This window comes from Macrosteles quadrilineatus, unplaced genomic scaffold, assembly GCF_028750875.1.
Source record: "Macrosteles quadrilineatus isolate MER2022 unplaced genomic scaffold, UCM_ALF_1.0 Scaffold_8__2_contigs__length_117827958, whole genome shotgun sequence".
NCBI lineage: Eukaryota > Metazoa > Arthropoda > Insecta > Hemiptera > Cicadellidae > Macrosteles > Macrosteles quadrilineatus.
In genome coordinates this window covers 78727316-78748069 of record NW_026542601.1, presented here as the reverse complement: position 1 = coordinate 78748069, position 20754 = coordinate 78727316, and the positions used below count along the sequence as shown (strand labels likewise).

Here is a 20754-nt window from a genome sequence, read left to right as displayed (position 1 = left end):
AATTAAATTGTGTAAATGTGAACATCGATTAAAAATCACAACACTTTTCCTGGCATGTCCATAGTGATATTTTAAATTGTTTTTTTTTGTCCTAGGATGCTAGGCACGAGCCCGGAATTGTTTTTCACATTTCTTCAGGCTAGACCTAGGGGTTACGGAATTATCACTTAGATAAAATCCATTGGTGATTTGGCGAGATTTGAACCCGGGACCCCACGAACCGGAGTTCCGCGCTCTAACCACTAGACCAGCTCGCTCCCCCAAGTGATATTTTAAATTGGGATTCAAACCCACCCTAACCTAACTAAATCAATGCACATCTCACAGACTACGTTATAGCCCACTTTTCAACTGTTGGAGGACTGCCAGTCCCACCCTGACCGATATGATTCCTACTGGGACTGACTGTCCAGCTTCGGCAGGTTACGTGAAATATCCGTGGGACTGTGCGTCCATCTCCCAGATAGAGTGATAGAGTGATCGCAGTTCCACCTGGGTGCTGATTCGGCCGAGTGGTCACCTGCGGTCATTATAGTACCAGCTGGGGCGCGACGACCCTACTACTGTCGTTGCGTGTTTAGTTGGCACACCGATTACTATATTAACACCTAGCTGTCATTCAGGGCTTGAACTACTATCATATGTTACTAAGAGTAACTGAGTACTTGAGATTGTATGTCTTCGAGATACTCAGTTTATTGATTACCTACAATTGATCTGTAGAGTTTAATGGTAATAACACTTCTTGATATCTGCATGCGTTGAACATGTTAACACTCGAGAAAGTCAATGTGGTTATCAATAAACCTATGTAAGTACAGTGGCTATCACCGTGGTTGAGACAAGTGTGATATCACAGACAACAGAAAAGTATTATATTGTCTGTGGTGATATATTCTTAGGTTGTTAGGTACTTGTGTTTGTGAAGGGAGCTTTTGTCAGAACGATCTCAAGAGAATATTTGGCTGAAAACATCTGAAACAAGTGAGTTTTCCTAATTTATTAATGCAGTACCTCTCATTTGGATCAGTTTTCATTTCATCCTCCCTCGGATTGCTCGGAGTTCAAACAGTTACAGGAATATAAAATCTTATTTCCGTAGTAAACTTTGAAAGTTTAAGTCCATTACTTCCATGGTTTGTGAAGTAAAGACGTCGAAAATGACTGCAAATGCAAATCTTGACTAAGATCACTTTAGAACTAACATGGGATGGAGACTTAAGGAGAATTTTAACCTAAATAACTTGAAATTAGTGTGGAATAGTTGAGATACATATAAAAAGTCTAGTTTTTTTTACTGAATACGATCGGGTGTTTCTTGGACCAGAATCATTTATCAAACCAGTGTTCAAAGGTAGGCACATTTTAGAGACGTCAAAATCCATATTTTTACATTTATATCAATTTCCTTCGCGTACGAATAAACGTGTTCGTATTCACATTTAGACCATGAATAGGCGACTCTATTAACTATATTGCAGCTCTCTAGTTACTATCATAACTAATATTATCCGCCATTGTAATTATTTACGATGCACCATTGATTGTCTGCATGCAGGTTCGAAGATTCTACCATTACTACCATTGCACTTTCTCTAACATTGCATCTACAGAAGCAATTAAAGTCAATGGCTGTTAATTAATTCTCTTAACACTCTAGCTGTTGTACTATTTCCAATTACACGGTTTGCTAGTTTTATTGTAGAATGAATCGTATATATTTTAATCGAGTTTATATCGATTTCTATTTTCCATACTTTCATCTTAGAAGTATTATCACTGACTATACATGACACATATAGGATATACTGTATATCAATACTAGCTGTAACCCGCGGGCTTTGCCCCGTTTAACTTCTTAATTTTCAAGATTATCTCGTTCGCATGGCTCAATCACGTCCTGGTTGAAGTTTGTTCGCTACGCCCACTCACCTTTAGGTTGGAGCTCGTTCGCTACGCTCACTCACCTTTAGGTTGGAGCTCGTTCGCTGCGCTCACTTGCCTTCAGGTTAGCTCGTTCGCTACGCTAACTCGCCTCCAGGGTTGAAGTTCGTTCGCTACGCTCACTCACCTTTTGGTTGCAAATTAGCTGTTGTCATAAATGTAAAAGAAATAATAGTGCTGCACCCTGTTGGTAATCCTTGTAACTTTAATGCTATTGAACATCATAGAACAGAACCAACTTGTTTAGTTGAAACAGCTGTTAAGATTCAATAATTCCATTTCTCATAAGGTTAACATGGGAAACTCTAGAGCCACTGGGGCGGAGCCCGAAAGGATTTTTGAAATAAGAATATGCCTATACTAATTAATCGGGAATGTGAGCCATCATCATGCCAAATTTCAGCCCAATCCGACCAGTATTTTTCGCGTTCACTTGTCACAAACATACATCCATACATCCATCCATACATCCATACATCCAAACTTTCTCATTTATAATACTAGTTAACCGCCCGTGCTCCACCACGGGAATATTGTCAGCAATAAAAGAAATAATAATTAACAAATAATGTTTATCTTTGTATTTTATTTAGGGGTTGTTTAATTTTTTCATGAAATAGAACTGATCGTTTGCCTGTATAAACTATTTTATGTTAATCAAACCGATATATTATTTTAACCAAATGAATGTTTTATATTAATTCGAGTTTTTTTTTTTTTTTTTTTTTTAATAAATAGTATACGAACTGGGGGCAATGTTGATAACCTAATAAGCAGCTATTTATGATATTTAGATAATTTGCTTAAGTATATTCCTATATTCGTCGTTTTTTCATTACATTTGTTGTATGGAATAAAGATAGTCACTTAGCCTACATGTACAAATCACGCATCAGCAGTTGGTCGCATTTCACGAATCTTTGACCTATACTGTGAGTAAAAGCTGTGTTTACGTCGTATATATAAAGTTGGGCATACTTTGTTCAATGTTGGAGGGTATTAACGGTCCAATTTGATGGAAAAGGAGTCGTGGATTTTAAAACTATATAGACTACCACTACCAGAAAGATGTTGATTCAAGTTAGACTTAGAACTGGCCATTTCAAATGCAGATTTGTATTATATTTTACTCAAATAGTTTTTTTGTCTCTTTTGACCCTTAACACTTTTTTGTTGTCGCTGTTGATAAGATTTTCCATAAACGCATAATGTTGATAAGGAGTTCATTTTACCTTCCCCTTGTGACAACATAAGGAAAAAATATTTGTGTCCTAGTTAGTCTGTTCTGACTCAAAATTAATAGATTTGCAGTACTGAAAAATCCAAACTAACGACCCCAATTCAAAAAAATTTGTATTTTTTAGAAGGGACTTCCAGAGCACATTTGACACCATCACTGCTCTTTACCTTTTTAGTTCGATGGTTCTCTACATGTTTTTTTTAGTTCTGTATTCTGTCTCTTTACGCCCGGTTAATGATTACCTTTTCTTTTTCTTTTTGTACTTTTCACATCCTGGGGTTAATGATAAAGTTTTACAACGTTATAATGACCCGAGTCAACATTGCCATTAAACATCAAGTCAGATACTTTTTCGCCAGAACCGAAATCGTAAGTCACAGTTTCTCAAGCAACTTCCCTGTGTAGGCCTGCTCGAACAAATATAGTTAGGGTATAGTTCACTGATAAATTGTAGTTCCAAATATCCCAGCGTACTCGCCATCTCGAGAAGGTTAAATTTGGACGTCGAACACTGATCTTGAGTAAGATTAATCACTTACGATAAAATGTTTGTGTGTTTACCAATCATTAGCAATTATCTGTACAACTTGCAAGCGGATTTCCCCATGATTGTTCTGGTGGCTATAGAGAATAAATTATATTGATCAAAACAATAAGTTTCCGTCCCCTACTATGGGTATTATTTCACATTCCATACTCAAACTTAAACTCAATTACCACTTTCCATCAGATCACTGTGTAGGAAAACTAAAACATTTTTGCTTCCCATTTAGTCTGTTCTGACTCGAAATTCATAGATATGAAGTAGTGACAAATCCAATCTAACGACCCCAATTCAAAAGAGTTGGTATTTTTTTGTAGGGACTTCCAGAGCACATTCAACACCAACACTGCTCTTTACCTTTATAGTTCGATGGTTCTCTACATTTTTTTTTCGTTCGGTATGTCTCTTTACGCCCGGTTAATGATTACATTTTCTTTATCTTTTTGTACTTTTCACACCCTGGGGTTAATGATAAAGTTTTATAACGCTATAATGACCCGAGTCAACATTGCCATTAAACATCAAGTCACATTATACTTCTTCACCAGAACCGAATGGTAAGTCACAGTTTCTCAAGCAACTTCCCTGTGTACTTGAAAAAAAAATTCACTGATATATTGTAGTTGCACGTATCCCAGCGTACTCGCCATCTCGAGAAGGTAAAGTTTGGTACCACTGAACGTCTAACACTAATCTTGAGTAAGATTCGTCACCTACTATAAAATGTTTGTATGTTTCCCACTCATTAGCAATTATATATATATGTACAACTTGCAAGCGGATTTCCCCATGATTATTCTGGTGGCCGTAGAGAATAAATTATATTGATCAAAACAATAAGTTTCCGTTCCCTACTATGAGTATTATTTCACATTCCATACTCAAACTTAAACTCAATTACCACTTTCCTTCAGATCACTTTGCAGGAAAACTAAAACATTTAAAAAAATAAGTTAACAAATACACTTTCCTTGATCAAAATCGTGTGTTTATAAACAGAAACTCCAAGTTTAATAATTGCATACTGAAAGTGAGGTTATAAAAATAATAACAAATGTATGACAAACATTAAACAGCTGACGAATAATTTATAAACTGTGTATTATATTCTTCAATAAGAATTGTATTGACTCGACCTTTAAAGGGCTGTAGGTCGTAGCCCTTAGAAAAAACGTAAATTCTAAGGAAGTTCGGCAAATCTACACACTATCCCCTTTAATTTGAGACATAAATCTTGTAGATCGGTCCAGTAATTACTGAGAAAACAGTGTTACAACTGTGTATTAAATATATAGATTAGTAGGATATATATCAATATTGATATATCAATGGTTGTAGGTCTATGCTTCTCTGTCTTTGAATTATAGGAAACAGTTAAACCTCGATAACAAGACTCTGGGGACTATAAATATACTTGTTATCAAGGTTTACTCTTTATTGAGGTTTGCATAACATGTGATTAGGGGTAAAATAAATCCACGGGGATATGAAAATTACACTTGTTATCAAGGCTGACTTGTCATCGAGGGCCTTCTTATCGAGGTTCCACTGTATTGTGAAATCTTCCTAAACACGAACGAGTTTCTCTAAACCCCTCTTTGATTTAGAAAAACAGGGAATTCATAGTCCTACATGTGTTCTAATACAGACAAACAATTGCTGTTTCAATCTACAATAATTACATACGTGTATTTCATTCCAAGAAGATTAATCTACTAACAATTGTTCTATAAAAATGTATAACTAATAGGAAAAGTAAGTAGTTATATTCTGGAATACTATCATGTTATCTAACGGAAATTCTCTTAAAGAACATTCTCTCAGACAATTTATCAGGTACTCGATATTTCAATAGAAGCATTAAACAGATTAGTTTCCAGAACGAGACGAGTGCAATTCTCATGCGATAAGAACAATGTTAAGGAGTTTCCTGTGTTCGTGAGAATTGTACGTCTTCAGACAAGTTTGGACATTGGTAATGGCGAACAAAACCTGCAATCTTCCTCTTGAATTTAGTTACAAAATGTTTAACTTGTTTGGTTTAATCTTTACTTAATATTTGCCAGAAAGTAGGTGCATCAAACCGTCTCATAGTAGTAACTTAATTTACTTGAAATCGGTTGTTCTTGATTAAAGTCCCGATGTTTTTGCAAAAGCTCCTGCATTTCTTAATATAAGCTAAAATTTTTGTAAAATGTCGTCGATTGCTCATATCTTTGATAATAGTAATTAGTTTGATAATTGGGGGCCTTTAGCAAGTGGTTATAGTGCTCGTATAGTCTCAGAGGGACACTGGTTCGATCCTGAGGGAAAATCAGTAGCTTTTTGGACGCAGAGCTTTCCTCGATCGGACGTTCGAGAAATTACTCTGGCTAAAATTCTGATATAGTTGATTGATCCTAGTCAGTAACCAAACTACGCAGATCTCTTTACTCCATTCAAAACCTTGCATTTATATTACCCTTGTACGCAAAATACGCCACTGTCTTAATCAAGTTATCGAGTCCTCAGCAGTATCGCAGAGGATACTTCGCAGATTGAACATTTCTGGACAAACGGATCATGATTTAGGACGCGATCGTCCGTAACGACAAACGATGAACGAGAACCAAAACGTTGGAAACTACTGATGCTCGACAGGAAAGTGTAACGAGCGACGTCGGTACAAGACATGAGCAATCAGTGACATAGAACATAGAACTGGACAGTCACGTTGGTATAATGGGTCACAGCGACCTTCGTGAATGAAAACAGGGACTGAACTGCGTTAGAAGATAAAGAACAGACAGGCATGAATGAAATATACAACTTAGGATTACCCGGTATGGGGTCACTTGTAAGGCCTGTTTTTTGTCTAATTTAGAAAATGTATGAATTAATTTTCGTCAATAAATGTCTTAACTACAAAGTAAGTTCTCACCTTGTTAGGAAAAATACTACAAGTTTTTTAGTTGTCAGATGAAGTTCTGTTTTCATAATCTTATTCTAAAATTAATAACAATATTTTATGCACGCACGCTCTTCAGTCCTGCGATAAACTCCTTTTAGATTTAGATTTCATGTTAAGACTTTTAACTGCTACCACTACCACTTATCTTAGCTCGATCTTACCATCGTGCTGTTTGGTAAACGTGTTTCCTTCATCCTCAATGTCAGAAAAAACATTACTACACAAAATCACGACAACTTTTATAGATTTCCCTCACTGAAACTGAAAGTGACTTGGGTGGTTGAGTATTTCATATTTTATCCTCATATGAAAGCGCATGAATCGCAAGGAGTGAACAATCTCGTTTCTCTGGTTTGCTTTCACGCCGACTGAGATATTTATTTAGCATGACGGTGCATTAACGTGGCCTTAATCTGGTACTGTTAGCACAAAATTTATGTTGATGCTTATAAACTGATAGTATAGTAGGGAGGACTGAAAACCCGATGAAGTCAAATGGCATCGGAGTGGATATCATTTTAAACAGCATGTTGTACTATGGGGATGTCAACGCATGGCATTTCGTTAACCCTTATTGATGTGTTTGAAACACCCCCAGCAAAACTTATATTCCACCCTTTCAAGTGAACCATTCACGTGTTTTCTATGTTAAAATTCATTCCCTACACATCAGGAGGCTTAATATTGTTAAACTAAGCGTTCTAATATACAGAACAAATACTTTAAGAACGTTACAAAATAAATGTCTTCAGTTTAAAACATTAGGGATGGAAATCAAAGTAAAAAAACCTTAAAAACACAGCTTTTTGATACAAAACAGAGAGTGTACAAGATAAAAGAAAAATACCCCCGCCGCAGCAAACCTGCAGACTAAGCGAATTTCCATTTGACTGATTGGATTTACACTGAAATGTCTACTTAAAAATATAACATTTATTCCCTATTTAAATAGAATTAGTTTAACAAGTACTTAGGTTTGCTGCATCAGGGAGGGTAAAACTGTTCTTTTTTTGTAAAATGTTAATAGTTAGTAAGAAATAAAAATATTTTCCAAATTTGATCAAAATATGTTAATAAACAAGCAAACTACAACAGTTTACTTATTCTCCATAAGAATAACATTGGAATTTTAAATTTACAATTTTTTTTGAATTTTCTCCATAACCATTAGGCGCATAATAACGCTTCAATATACTAAATTATTTGTTTTTTTAAGCTCTACAAAATGGTTTGAAAAGAAATTGCTAAATTTTATGTTTTTTGGGTAAAAAATAGGAAAAACCTATTTTTACCCCATAAAACCCCCCGTAAACCCCCGTTCCCATGGTCCGATCATGCTGGATCGCGAACTCGTTCGAATAAACGTAGGTTTACACGTTTGTACCAAATTTCATCAAAGTCGGATCATTTTTGCTCGAGTTATAGTGCTAACGGACATATATATATATATATATATATATATAAATATATAAATATATAAATATATAAATATATAAATATATAAATATATAAATATATAAATATATAAATATATATATATATGAATTTGAACGGATGGTGTTTTTGGCCTCTAGGGACCTCAAAACGAAAAAAAAAATCGGTCCCGCGTCCAGGTCTTACCATGAGTACTACGGTAATAGCTTATTCCCTATATGGGAAATTCGCTAAAAACAATCCTTCCATTATCTGAATACAAGTACTATTTGTGCAACTAGAGTCTTTGAAACACTAAACAACATGTTTTAGGTTAGGTTAAATCCAAGCTTTGAACAAAATAGAATGTATAACACGAAACAACAGGTTAGGTCGTACAGTAGTATCAATACTCAACGGCTGTGAAACACTGCATCAGCTGATTGCAGTCGTAGTATCTTTAAGTTGGTAACACACCAACTTATTTTCCACGTATTACGTGCCTTATAAAAGCACACGGTTTTGTATTGTTTGTTTTGTTTGGCATACTGGAGTTCAGCAAAGTAAAATTGCTGCGCATGTTTTTGGTGTATGTTATCACTGAACATAAAACTTCGTCCTCGACAACTTCCCTGTGTGCGGGTACTGTCCTAGCTCCCGTATTCCCGCATGGTTATTGCATTGTTGTGCCGGTGACCTCATGACGTCATCATAGGAAACAGCTGATTTTAAATGTGCAAATCCGCGCAGGATGTAGTTTTTACTGGTAAAGTTTCAGTTGGTTTAGAGCTTCATATTTTCATATTAATGCCAGAGCCTACATCGCGTAATAGTATGCGAAATCATTTTAATTAAGTGAGGTACCGTATTATATCCTTATCTAACTACAGTAATTTGTTCTAATCCCATAACTTTTTCCCGGTTTAAGCAAACAATCAATCTATTAAAATCTAAGCACACTTGCATGCCTATTTTAAACGGAATACGAATGGAGGGAAAGTGGAGGATTGAGTGAGACTTGTTTAGTTACAGCCTAGATCAGCTGATTATTTGTTACTGACTAGATCAGCTGATTCTTTGGCCAGAACTATTGACCAAAAGCCTAATGATCAAGGACAGCTGGGCCCAGTTTCGAGCCATCAAAGAGGTAAGGTATAACTTTCCACGGGATCGAAAGATGCAAAATTTTAATCAGTTAAGTCTGCATACCAACGCAACTAGAGATATTAAAATTATAGTGTTAAATTTTGACGAACACAAAACTATTTCACTTGTATATTCCCTGCAGGCATTTCTGCTGAAATTCGCACGCTAGGTTCGATGGACGTTATCAATTTATCAATACAAAGATACGATAAGTGTGCATGTCGCCGATGACGTTCTAACAATGATAAACCCGAGGTTGAACATCTCCCATATGTAGTTGTATGTTACCTTCTTCCCCTTGCATACATTAAATGGAAGATGGGTAAATGTCATCAAGGATCGCTCTTAATTGATTTAAGAACACTTTTGAATAGGATTGAAATGCTAAAATTATAATAGTTTTAATAACCTAAATGGACATTTATAAAATCCCAGCGATCAGTAAAAGATTATGGGCATAGCGACCGGTTATGCGTCTTCATTTCCATGCGTAATCGTTCGGTAATAGCGTAATTTGGAGTCTCATGCATGATGCATCTTGTTTGATATTATCAACAGGGAAAATTGAAAACGTTTACTTATAGATTTCAGTTAGGCCTCTCGATGTGCAGTACATTCGCAAAAAGGAAAGCACCATTTAAAATAGAAACATTTTAGACTTTGTGATTTCAAAACAGATTAACACATTTGGAAGGGATAAGACGGGTTTTGACTTAGCTGGGGTTAGAAAGGTTTTAAAAATCGAAATAGAAGTTCGGTTTGTTGGCAGATTGGTCTTAAAGTTGGAAACGACGCACTTTTTGTACGTATTTTAAGCTGAATATGAATGCAAGAGCATATTTACTTTAAATATTATAAGAAGTCTTGGCGTCATATTGTAAAAATCGAAGCTTGTTTAACGTTTTTTATGCTGGTGAAGTTTTTCAATGTGGTAACGAGTGAGTTGAGGACTAAAACTGTCAATTTCATGGTATATTTTACGATTTGAACTTTGCCTTATGTTTGAAATACCACACAATAATCTAAGGTATTGTTTACAGTCAAATTGTATGAATAGTTACTAGTTAGCAACAAAACCCTTTACTTGAACCGCATGGAGCTAAGCGTCTATATAGTGGAGTGAGTAGTCCTGTGTAGCCGTGGGCTCGACTTAGATCAGCTGTTTCTATCCAGAACCAATTAGGCATATGAAAATCCCCATGGTCAAGGAGAGCTACGCCCAGTTTCGACCATAAAGCTATTAAAAATGCAATCTTCATTAGTCTGAATTTTTAATGGTTCGGTGAATGTTCGGAGATGTGTCAATTTCTCTCTAGACGGTTTACAATTTTGATTTGTGCAATTGTTGTGTCTGCCTTGCACTCATAGCTAGCAGGTAGTTCGTATTCTGGGTCGGTGGTCCACAGGAAGTATTGCTTGACTACGCGTTGCATGTTGGATTGCTTCTCAATATTTTCTTGGTTGTGGGACGGAACTCAGAAAATAAATAAGGTTGAAAAATAATTAGGCTTGGTTATGCTTCCCGACCTATATGGTTATAGTTTGAACTAATCTCTTTACAAACAGCCAACGCATAACGCTTGAGTTTGTACGTGTTTTAACCAATATAATTTTTAAGTTTGTTTTAAAGAAACTGTCAAAAACTCTATTTTATCAGATTGCCCAACTAAATAAAATGACTCAAAGAGTGACCATGTGATACTTTTACAGTCGTGTTGTTTAACGATCATTTGCCAAATCAATTGTACACGAAAATACAGGGTTTACTGTTAAATGACAGTATTTAAATAAGCAGGTTGATTTACTAACTGGAAGCATATATCGTAACTTTTTAGTAAAATAAATTAACAATATATTTCCTTCAAACTATTCAAGATACGCCTTCTGGACGCCCAAAACCCTTAAGTGGAATTTGTGAAAGTAAATATCAATTGATCAACAGAAATTAGTCATTAAGTCAACAACAATGTTTATATTTGCTCCAAATCAATTCACTTTGTTATTTACATTTTGTTTGATAAACATATTTGCAACACTAAAATTCAATGAAATCAACGGACGTGTCACAAAACCAATGTGGTACAATTAAAATTTCTTTTCTTATGTCAATCTGTGGGTATGTATTATATTTTTGAAGGTAATAATGTTAAAGAACCACGCTATATACTCTCTTTATGTCCCTCGCCCGTTGCAAAACACAGGTAAAAGCAACTAAAACATGATCCGGGACTGCGGTTTGAACAAAACACGGGTTTGACTTCTCAATGTCAACACGTGAGCATCGTGTGAAATTTAATTATTGCATGAATAATTACTCTCGTATAAGTGTACTACGTTCGTGGGTACCGCTGGTTATAAGTGCTCATCTGTCTATTACTTCTGACTGTTTCATATTGTGTATTTATTGTATAAGGAAATTCTTCGGTAATATCCAAGAATGTCTGTTATGATTTTCTCCCATCCTCTTCAAATGGATTTAAATTAGATAAGAAACACGTAGAAACAACAAAAGACATCACAAAAATAGTATTTGTTGGATTGTTGGATAACCTAGGTTCAAGAACTTGATCAATTATATTAATCCCCGTTCTGAATTACTTGGTTTGTTGCCTATGTACTTTGTGGCTTTTGGGTGATGAACAAGTTCTAGTTCAAGAACACAGGCAAAATGAAGGTAATGACTAAAATTGTATTAAATGTCGATGAATGTATTGTATTTATATGTCGATTACCCTACTATAGTGATAAGGCCATACGTTTTAATGTTGAGGTTGTTCCAGGCCGGGAAATAAACTACATACTTTTATCGTCCGTCTATACAACTAAAACTATACAAAAATAACATTCTAGCCATTATAAATGCGCATCGCTTATCAATTCATTGTGCATATTATGTTTGTCGCTGTTCCTGTCTACATCTACTGTTCGGCAGAGGTTGTTTCGTCCGCGCGTGACTTTACTCTTGTGTTTCTCTAGGAAGCTTACTCCATGTCAGTCACGACGACAGGCTGTTCACCCGCCACCGCCACGGCGACATGGACAATGGTTGATAGAGTTGCGCAATTCAGCTACGTTTCACGGCGCTGTCCAACCTTCTGTTGTGACTGAGTTTGGACCAATGGACGCTCGGAACAGAAACCGACCGTTCCTAAAATATTATTTGGTAGGGCATCATCACACTCAAAACATTCGTAAATGATGTTTAAGTTGAATGGAGTGTGGTGCCCTTTGAAGCATTGTTACTGGAGTAACATCATCAGGCCCATTTGGCGAATTTCCCATATAGGGAATAAGCTATTTGACTCTGTCAGCGCCTTAGACATAACTGTGACAACAGTAGCGCCCCTTTCATCCAATATATTTAACAGGGTGTCCACTGTCCACCCACCGGGAATTAAGCGTGAGTTTTTTTGAACCGGGAATTATGCGTGAATTTTGTATTTCTACCTGGAATTACCAATTTACCGCGTTCGCACATGATAACAGTGACGTTTCCGTGACCGCGGGAACTATTTCTGCACACGGCCGCTGGGGATGATCAGAATTTTGCCGCGATCGCGAGAGGCGATTACTATGTCCAAACGACCGCGGGGGGAAGATAAAAAATTAAAAACATATTTTTTCTGATTTGACTATATGTAGGCCTAAATAAAGGAAACTCTCAATACTCTACCATTAACTTCCCTTCAGTCATAAAAGTTTAACACACTTCAAAAGCTGTTTTGCATCCCATTCATGTTTCATCAATAAGGAAACCTCCTCATGTTGCATTTTTCATATCGGGGTTGAAACTAGGGCGGATGTTAAAGGTAAATATGTGTGATGGGCGATAGCCTTTTATTGACAAAGAATAGCTGGATCTTAGCCAAACATTTTAATGCAAAATGATCAATAACTTGTGTCCAGCTACAAACTATTAATTCGTTTTTGCTGAATCAAACCGGCCAACTTCTTTTTAAATAACTTCTTAATCAGCATTGAATGTGTTACATTATTTACTGTCATAACTTCTTATTGCCGACCCGACCACTTGCTACCCAGCTAACCTGTCAACACTCAACTAACAGGTATGACTTATGAAATGTCGACAAAAATAGTTGATGATGGCTGGGATAAGCTAGATAACACTTATTGACAAACAGGTGACACCATCATTGTTGAGGTGTGTGGTTGTGTAATGATTTGGAACCGTGGTGCCGCTGCTCAGTACATGGTGCACAATGTGCAGGACTGTAACACAGTATACTTGGTGTGTTTGTCACTGCTGACCACAGCACTGTGTAATGTACTTGCATCACTGGTTGAAACTTGATCGGATTTATTGCAACTTGAGGTTATTCTCAAACAGGACTGATCATGGTAACAAACATTTCATAACTGAATCGCTAATAATTATTTAAAGGGTGTCTAGCGTTTTCAATGAGTCAAATTGTTTAAACAATTCTAGCATTTTTCAGTTTTATATTATTGTTCACTATTTGGTGGTTGGTTTTTTATCAGTATAAAAACAATCTTCAAAATTTTGCTTTGCATTTCAAGTAGATAAATAGATTTGAACATACGATTGAGAAATTGACATTTGCACTAGGTATTCAACATTCAAGACAGAAAATAGATATTTCACAATAAGGTCTTAAATAATAGTGTGTGTTTTCTGAATCTATTTTATAACTTCATTGTGGATGTAGCCTCCAGATTGCCAAATAATATTAAAAAAGTTTAAATACCTGCTATCAAGCAATCCATTTAATTGCAGTTTCAACTAGTTTCGACTCCTATGTTGAGTCATCATCAGGTGGTACAAGGACTTCTTCTTTCTTCATATGAAGAGCGTCATATTTAACACGTATATTTTTTTACTATTTTATAAGAAGAAAAGTAGGGCTGTATTATATGTGGTTTTTTATATTTTAGTTTCCAATAAAATGTTAATGTTAACAAAATACTTTAAACTATTTTTTTGGCTAACGTTCTCATAAGCTGTATCTTGCATCTTTTCTCCTTGAAAATGATAAATGAGCAAATTCTACTCTTTAGTTTGTTGTAAATAAATTTGTATGCTCTAAAATGTGTCTCATCAAAAAACTTACATCTACTAGGTCTACAAAAGAATAAGTTATATCCGTCAAATATATTACCTGAATAAATTAAAGTGATAATTTGTAGATTATCCATGGTAAAACTTATTTGATCCATTCTATATCCAAAAATAAAGTTTTTGGCACAAAGAAATTTTTGAATCTTCCATCTCCCACTATTTCTGACAAAGATGTGAACAACCATTTGTTATTCTTGCAGAGCTAAGCGATCGTTTTCATTAAGTTGCACTGTTGACTGTTGGAATCAAAAATCAAAGCAAGATGGAAAACGCAAAACTAGAGGCAGTTTACGTCTCAACCATAACAGATGCTAAAGTCCACAGTAATCGAGGACCCAAACCTCAACAGATTGCTAAACTTCAACGAAGTCCGAAGGAGTTTGTATTTCAGACTGCAGAAGAGTGCAAAAAAGCAGCTGTGATCATATCAACAGTGGTTGTTTCAAAGATTTTCTCCATGGGAAGGTCTGTCATCAAGTATTTGAAGAAAGACTACTTGAAGAAAGAGGGAGTGCCTTTCACAGGGTTGGTAGTTCATAGGAGCGCCAAGGGGATCGGTAAAAATGCGAAGAGTGGAGTTTGAGTTGTCATCACTATTGGTTTTATTGTTAAATGAAGGTCCAATTTTTGAATGAAGATTTGTGTGCAATAAGAATTCTGTGCAAATTATGTTTTAAATCTTTATTTGCATCAAGATAAGTTTCATGTTTCATCCTTGAATATGGATTTTAACATGACTTGAAGTGGCTTTAATTGAAAACAAAACTTGGTTGGTAAAATCAATTATTTCAACTTTTATTAAGAGTTAAGTGGATACTTATACACTATCTGTATGCAATACACTAAACTTGTTTTACCTTATCAATTGTGTAAAAATATTAAAACTTATTCTACATAGCTTAATTAGCATGTATAACTAATTATAAAACCTAAAAATTACAAATTATAGGTATTTCAAATAAAAATTAACAGAATGTTTTATTTTGTCCACAACCTTTATTCACCAAATACAATATCTACGTAGGATGAAAAGTATATTACATTTTCTATTTTAAGGAAGCTGATGAAAAATACTTAAAGGAATTATGTACTTTGGTAGAGTTGTGTTTTTAAAATTTCTATCAAATGAAAACAAAACAAATCATTTATAAAGAAGTATAATTAAGAATTCCAGGATTATCATAGTATCGTAGTATACTATAAGGATACTACTAGGTACTATTAAATATAGGATTATCGTAGTATGTTGATTAATTAATTTAAGGATACATACATTATTAACGTCCATGCATTTAAATATAATTGTTTGTGAAATGTCATTAATTTCAAAGCATTAAATATTTTGGATTGTTCCTCTAGTTTTGAAAGGCAATCAAACAGAGCAAGAAGTGTTGTTAATGTGTTGCATTAATTATACGTTTGGGCTGTTGCTTTCTATGCTCATGTATTATGGAAGTCATTTCAAAGTTATGGAGCGAATTATATAGCCAATTTTCAGAGCACCTGGAAAATCTTCCTTTAACATGGTGTAAATGTTGAACCGTAATAACAAAATTGTACTAAGATAAAAAAGTATACTGCCATGCAAAAACCTTTTGTCACAATGAAGCTAGAGTATTAGATTCAAGTTTTTAATTGCCTATTTACAAGGACGGCTGGATGATTATAGAGCTCGCTTCATTAGGTTGTTGGTTTCATCCTGAAAAAAGATAGTACAGATACTAAAGGATCAAAACTGGACTTTAAAGCAATGGATAAGGGATTTTTATAAATGATCCTGGCTAAAGAATCAGCTGATCTTATAGTCTGTATAATGAAACCTGACTCCAGTTTCAAGACGCACCGTCTACCTGGGACTGGACTGGGTCATAAACTATTGGTCAAGGAGTCAGGTTTCCTCATACAGTGTGTAGTCGGTATCAAACAGCACTAGATACAGATCATCCTGTGTTTGTATTCTGTCATTGCTGTCTTAATAGGGTGATTCCAACTGCAGAGGTAAATTTTAATTTCTTTGCTTGTCTTTTGAGGGTTTTGGTCAATTAGCTGGCCTGCATCCTGATACTGTGATACAATATGACGAGGGTGCCAGGCTTATGGTGTTAAATATGAACAATTCTTGAACAGTATACAATCTCATTACAAATCTACACAATTGAAAACAGGATTTGTTTGACATGTTGGGTATTAATTCTTTGGTGATCTTACAAATTTAAGTGGAGTGAATCTTCTGAATTGCTTGTGAAATAAATCAAAATTCCCTGTGGATGGTACATGTACAATGCATCATATTTTTAAAACCCCTTCTTTATCAGGGTATACGGTATTGAAGGTATGCGGTAATAATAAACATTGAGAATATTCACTTTTTCCTTCCATACCTACTGAAAAGCAGTCGTCAGACACTACTTTTGGTTATATTACAAGACTTTATTGACACATCTTAATTCCTTAGAAACAATTTCCCCATAAGGAATGGGGTAGAGGGTGAAATCATCTCTCCAGGCTATAGTGTGTCAACCATTGGACTGGGTATGATAGGTACATGAAGATAGCTTTAGGTGACCAAGGTTTAGAACTGTTTAATCACTGTTAAATACTGAATTTATTTACCTTGTGAAAACGTTTTAATTTGTTGAATAAGACTAAAATCCACTGAGTATTACAGTTAGTTCCTTTAAATTTTGAATGTGCTAGGGCAGCAATGTGAATTTGTAGTTTAAAGTTATTTATATTTGTGATGTCAAGACGTCAAGAGACAATCTTAGGAAAACTCATGCTTCCGGCTTTATCAATTTCTCCTTTGCAATTGAGTTTAGATAAAATCAAAAGAAAAATTGTGACTCAGATGGGAAAGAGTAGGACTATTGCATTAAAGGTTTTAGGTTATTAATGTAGTATAGAACTGTTACGGATACAGATTCCCTATAGAGGCTAACATTTGCTCAACTCAAACTGGAATACCCTATCCATTGGGAAAGTTTTTTTTACATGAAATTTGCTTTTCTGTTGCTTAAATCAAAGGAAAACTTTCTTAAAACAATGTTTTAAAGTATTATAATTTTGTTTAAAACCATGAAGCTTTTTTGGATTTTTTGCTTCTTAATGAAAAGTATCGTTCACTACTCGTCATGGAAGCTCCATTCTGGGGCTCAATACGGGTTTACGAGCCAAGTGCCCTGAAATGGGTTACTTTTGGGACTAGCAGTGAAATATTCTATTTTGATCCCTTATGTTTTTTCCATGAATTTTAATGGACTGAAATCAGTCTTTCAGCCCATTAAATTACTGTATAAATGAGATTTTATACTGTAATCTTTCTTTCTTAAATCTTCCTTTTCCTACCATGCAGGCATGGGGCCTATTAAGAAGATATCATCAAGAAAGGCGAGGGGTGTGTGAACCGGTACCACAAAATGAGCTGTAATAATAAATCTAGTGGCTGCACCGGGATATGAACGGACGACATCAATGCCAGTCCATCAAGCTCCTGACTTAGCCACTAACCTTAAACAATAAAATTCAGTCTTATAGGAATGAGATGGGTTTATAGTTGAATTTTTACCATTCATTTCTCTAACAATATTTAAAAATTTCAGGATCACAGGAGGATCTCTAGAAGAACCATGACAGGGACAAAGACTCCTGAGGTTGATCCTGCGTTCAGAACCATCTCCAAGAGCTCCACAGCCTTTATTATCTGGAGAGTTGAGGTAACTGTTAGAACAAACATTAACCCATTGCTGGATTATCTCCGACTTAACTTAGAAAATTGAATTAATCAATAAATGCCCTTAGTTTACCTGTGTATCTTATCCAGGTGTAGCTTTGACTATTGTTACAACTAGACATTCCATCCTCGCATGTTAAAGTTGTTGCGAGTTTTTTATCAAATCGTCGTATGTGAGATACTGACAGGGGTGGTGCTGATTTGACTTGTTTACCAAGTTGAAATGATGGAACAACTTATGTGAGCAACTGTTGAGCCCATCATGTCAGCAACAAAAAGTAAGGGAGATTACCCTCATTACCTTCCCTGTAGCAGCAAACCAAGGTGTTCATTGAAAATAATGTTCTTTAAAAACTAAAAAAATCTGACAATTTTAAGGGAATATTTTAGTGGAAATCTAATCAGGTAAATGGAAATTTGCTTAGTCTGTAGTTTTGCTGCAGCGGGGGTGTAATTAAAAAATAATGTTGTTATGTGAGCCAGTCAGAGAATGTGCTAGTGTCTAAAACTCTATTTTATACCTTAATTTTTATTGCTAATATATAGTTGATGGAACGTATCAGTTAATAGCTTACAATAAGTCGTTCCATTAGTTTGACTTGGTAAAAAGTGTGTGCTTTCAACAGTAATCAGTAATCAGTAATTTACATTATCACAATCTGTCAATGGCTCACATCAACTAGGAAAATAATAAAAAAAAAACTGGCAACAGCTTTTACATGGGTATGGGATGTCTAGTTGTATAAATAGTCAAATTTTAATGAAAAAATTGTGACTGTCTACCTCAGTATCCAATAGTCAACGATAATAGTTTAATTCTTTTGCGTTATTTAATTATTTATACAACACCTGGCTGCTTGTATTTTGCAAGTGTATAATATGTATTGAAAATTTTTGGAGGGAGTTTTCCTGTCAAATTTCACTGATTTGAAGTTTCTAAGTTAATGATGATGGTTATTAATGATTTAATGCAATCTTTACTCTTGCAGAATTTCAAACTGGTTCCAGTTCCTAAAGATCAGTATGGGTTGTTCTATGAGGGTGATTCGTACATTGTTTACGCAGCTTCTGAATATGGGAAATACATTGTGCCCGGAATGAAAGTGAGTATTAATGGAAGTTTAATACATTTAGCAGAACTATTTGTGTTTTAAGTAGCCTTTAAAGTTTGACTAAGTAATTACAAGTTCAAGTCTAAATACTTGATTTTTAGGTAAAACTACATGTTTAAAACTCCGAAACATCAAATTTATTATCACATAATCTAAAATGGTTCTTAAAGTTAAAATTTGAAACTATCCAGCTGGGTTGATAAACTTGAGTTCAGTAAATAAACTTTTCTGTTGTGGTCTAAACTTTAAATTGAAAAGTTAATGGCCTCATTCACCTGTATACTTGTCGATTCCATATGGTTTAGACAGAATAATCACAAACTAATAGCTGCGTAGAGTCTCAATCTTCCTAAAGTGGTTTAGACTTTTCTTGAATTGAATCGGTGATTTTAGGATGTCTAAGTACACGTCGACCATATTTGTTTATTTCAATCAATCATTTTGTTGCTTAACCTCTAAGCTATAAGAAAAATACCCTCAAATATATTTTATAGGAAATCACCAATCCATTGAGAAAACCTGAAATCAAAACTTTCCTCATGAAGTCAAGGATTCATGGAGGAGGATTCATTCTAACAATATTACTACATTTGTTTAACTATACGTATTTTTATCTCATATTCAGTCAATTGGCATGCGATTGACTTCAATTTGCTGCTTATGCAAAAGAAATTTTCAATTTGCAGCAAAAGGCAATTAGGGTAATAGCTGCTGTAGATAGGCACCATGATTGCACTGAATTTTTTAAAGAATACCAAATATTAACACTGTTTTCTCTATTTATTAAGCAATGCCTGTTATACTTAAGACCACAATTAGATAAGTTAGATTATAGGAGAGATATACACTGCCATAATACTCGCCATAAATGTAATATAAATCTTCCTTATGTTAGACTTGCTAAAACTGATAAAAAACCATTAATTTTAAGCAGTAAATTTTATAATAAGTTACCAATAGCCATAAGATTACTTAATGATAAGGATTTCAAGATTAAAATAAATAACTTTCTTTGTAATCAGCCATTATATTCAATAGAAGATTATATGTCAAGAACACTGACTCCACTAGATTTTAATTAATGTTATATTTTATGACTAATTTGACGTGCCAATGTATTTGTATGGAATATCAACTGGCAAATAAAAATCTCATTCTCATTCTCATTCTCATTCTCAACCAAAATAGAAATGAGGTATTGAAAGTGTCAGTAAGTGATATGTTTCTGACAGAGCACTGGGGAGGAAAGATCATCTGGAGATCCACGTTCAACCTCAAAAGTCACAGAAAATAAAAAAAATTACAGCAAACACATAATAGATGTTAGAGGATTATTAATTTCTGAGCACCACTGCAATTAAGATGACCTCTTGCACCAAACTCAAAACACACTTAAATCTCTTCACTAAGATAGCACAGTACACTTGGTGTTGTAGGTATCTAAACAGAGAATCACTACTCACTAGTCTACCAAGACAATTTGTTGGTTTTATAGAGTAGTCCTAGCTCGTCTAACTTACTGGTTAGCTAGTAAAATATGAACATGGAATCGAAAGTCTCAATAAGTGATATGTTTT

At 34.9% G+C, this 20754-nt stretch overlaps 1 protein-coding gene across 4 annotated transcripts in view; it reads left to right on the top strand.

Annotated features, from left to right (window-relative positions):
• Positions 1-20754, top strand: part of LOC129001100 (villin-1-like) — a 38838-nt gene that overhangs the window by 4860 nt on the left and 13224 nt on the right. For 3 of the 4 annotated variants that reach the window (XM_054428271.1, XM_054428270.1, XM_054428272.1), the window contains exons 2-3: positions 17935-18048; positions 19055-19168. In XM_054428271.1, the coding sequence (XP_054284246.1) occupies positions 17935-18048; positions 19055-19168 (228 nt within the window). Of the gene's footprint in view, positions 1-911; positions 985-17934; positions 18049-19054; positions 19169-20754 lie in introns of those variants that run through there. The other variant, XM_054428273.1, reaches the window with a different exon arrangement.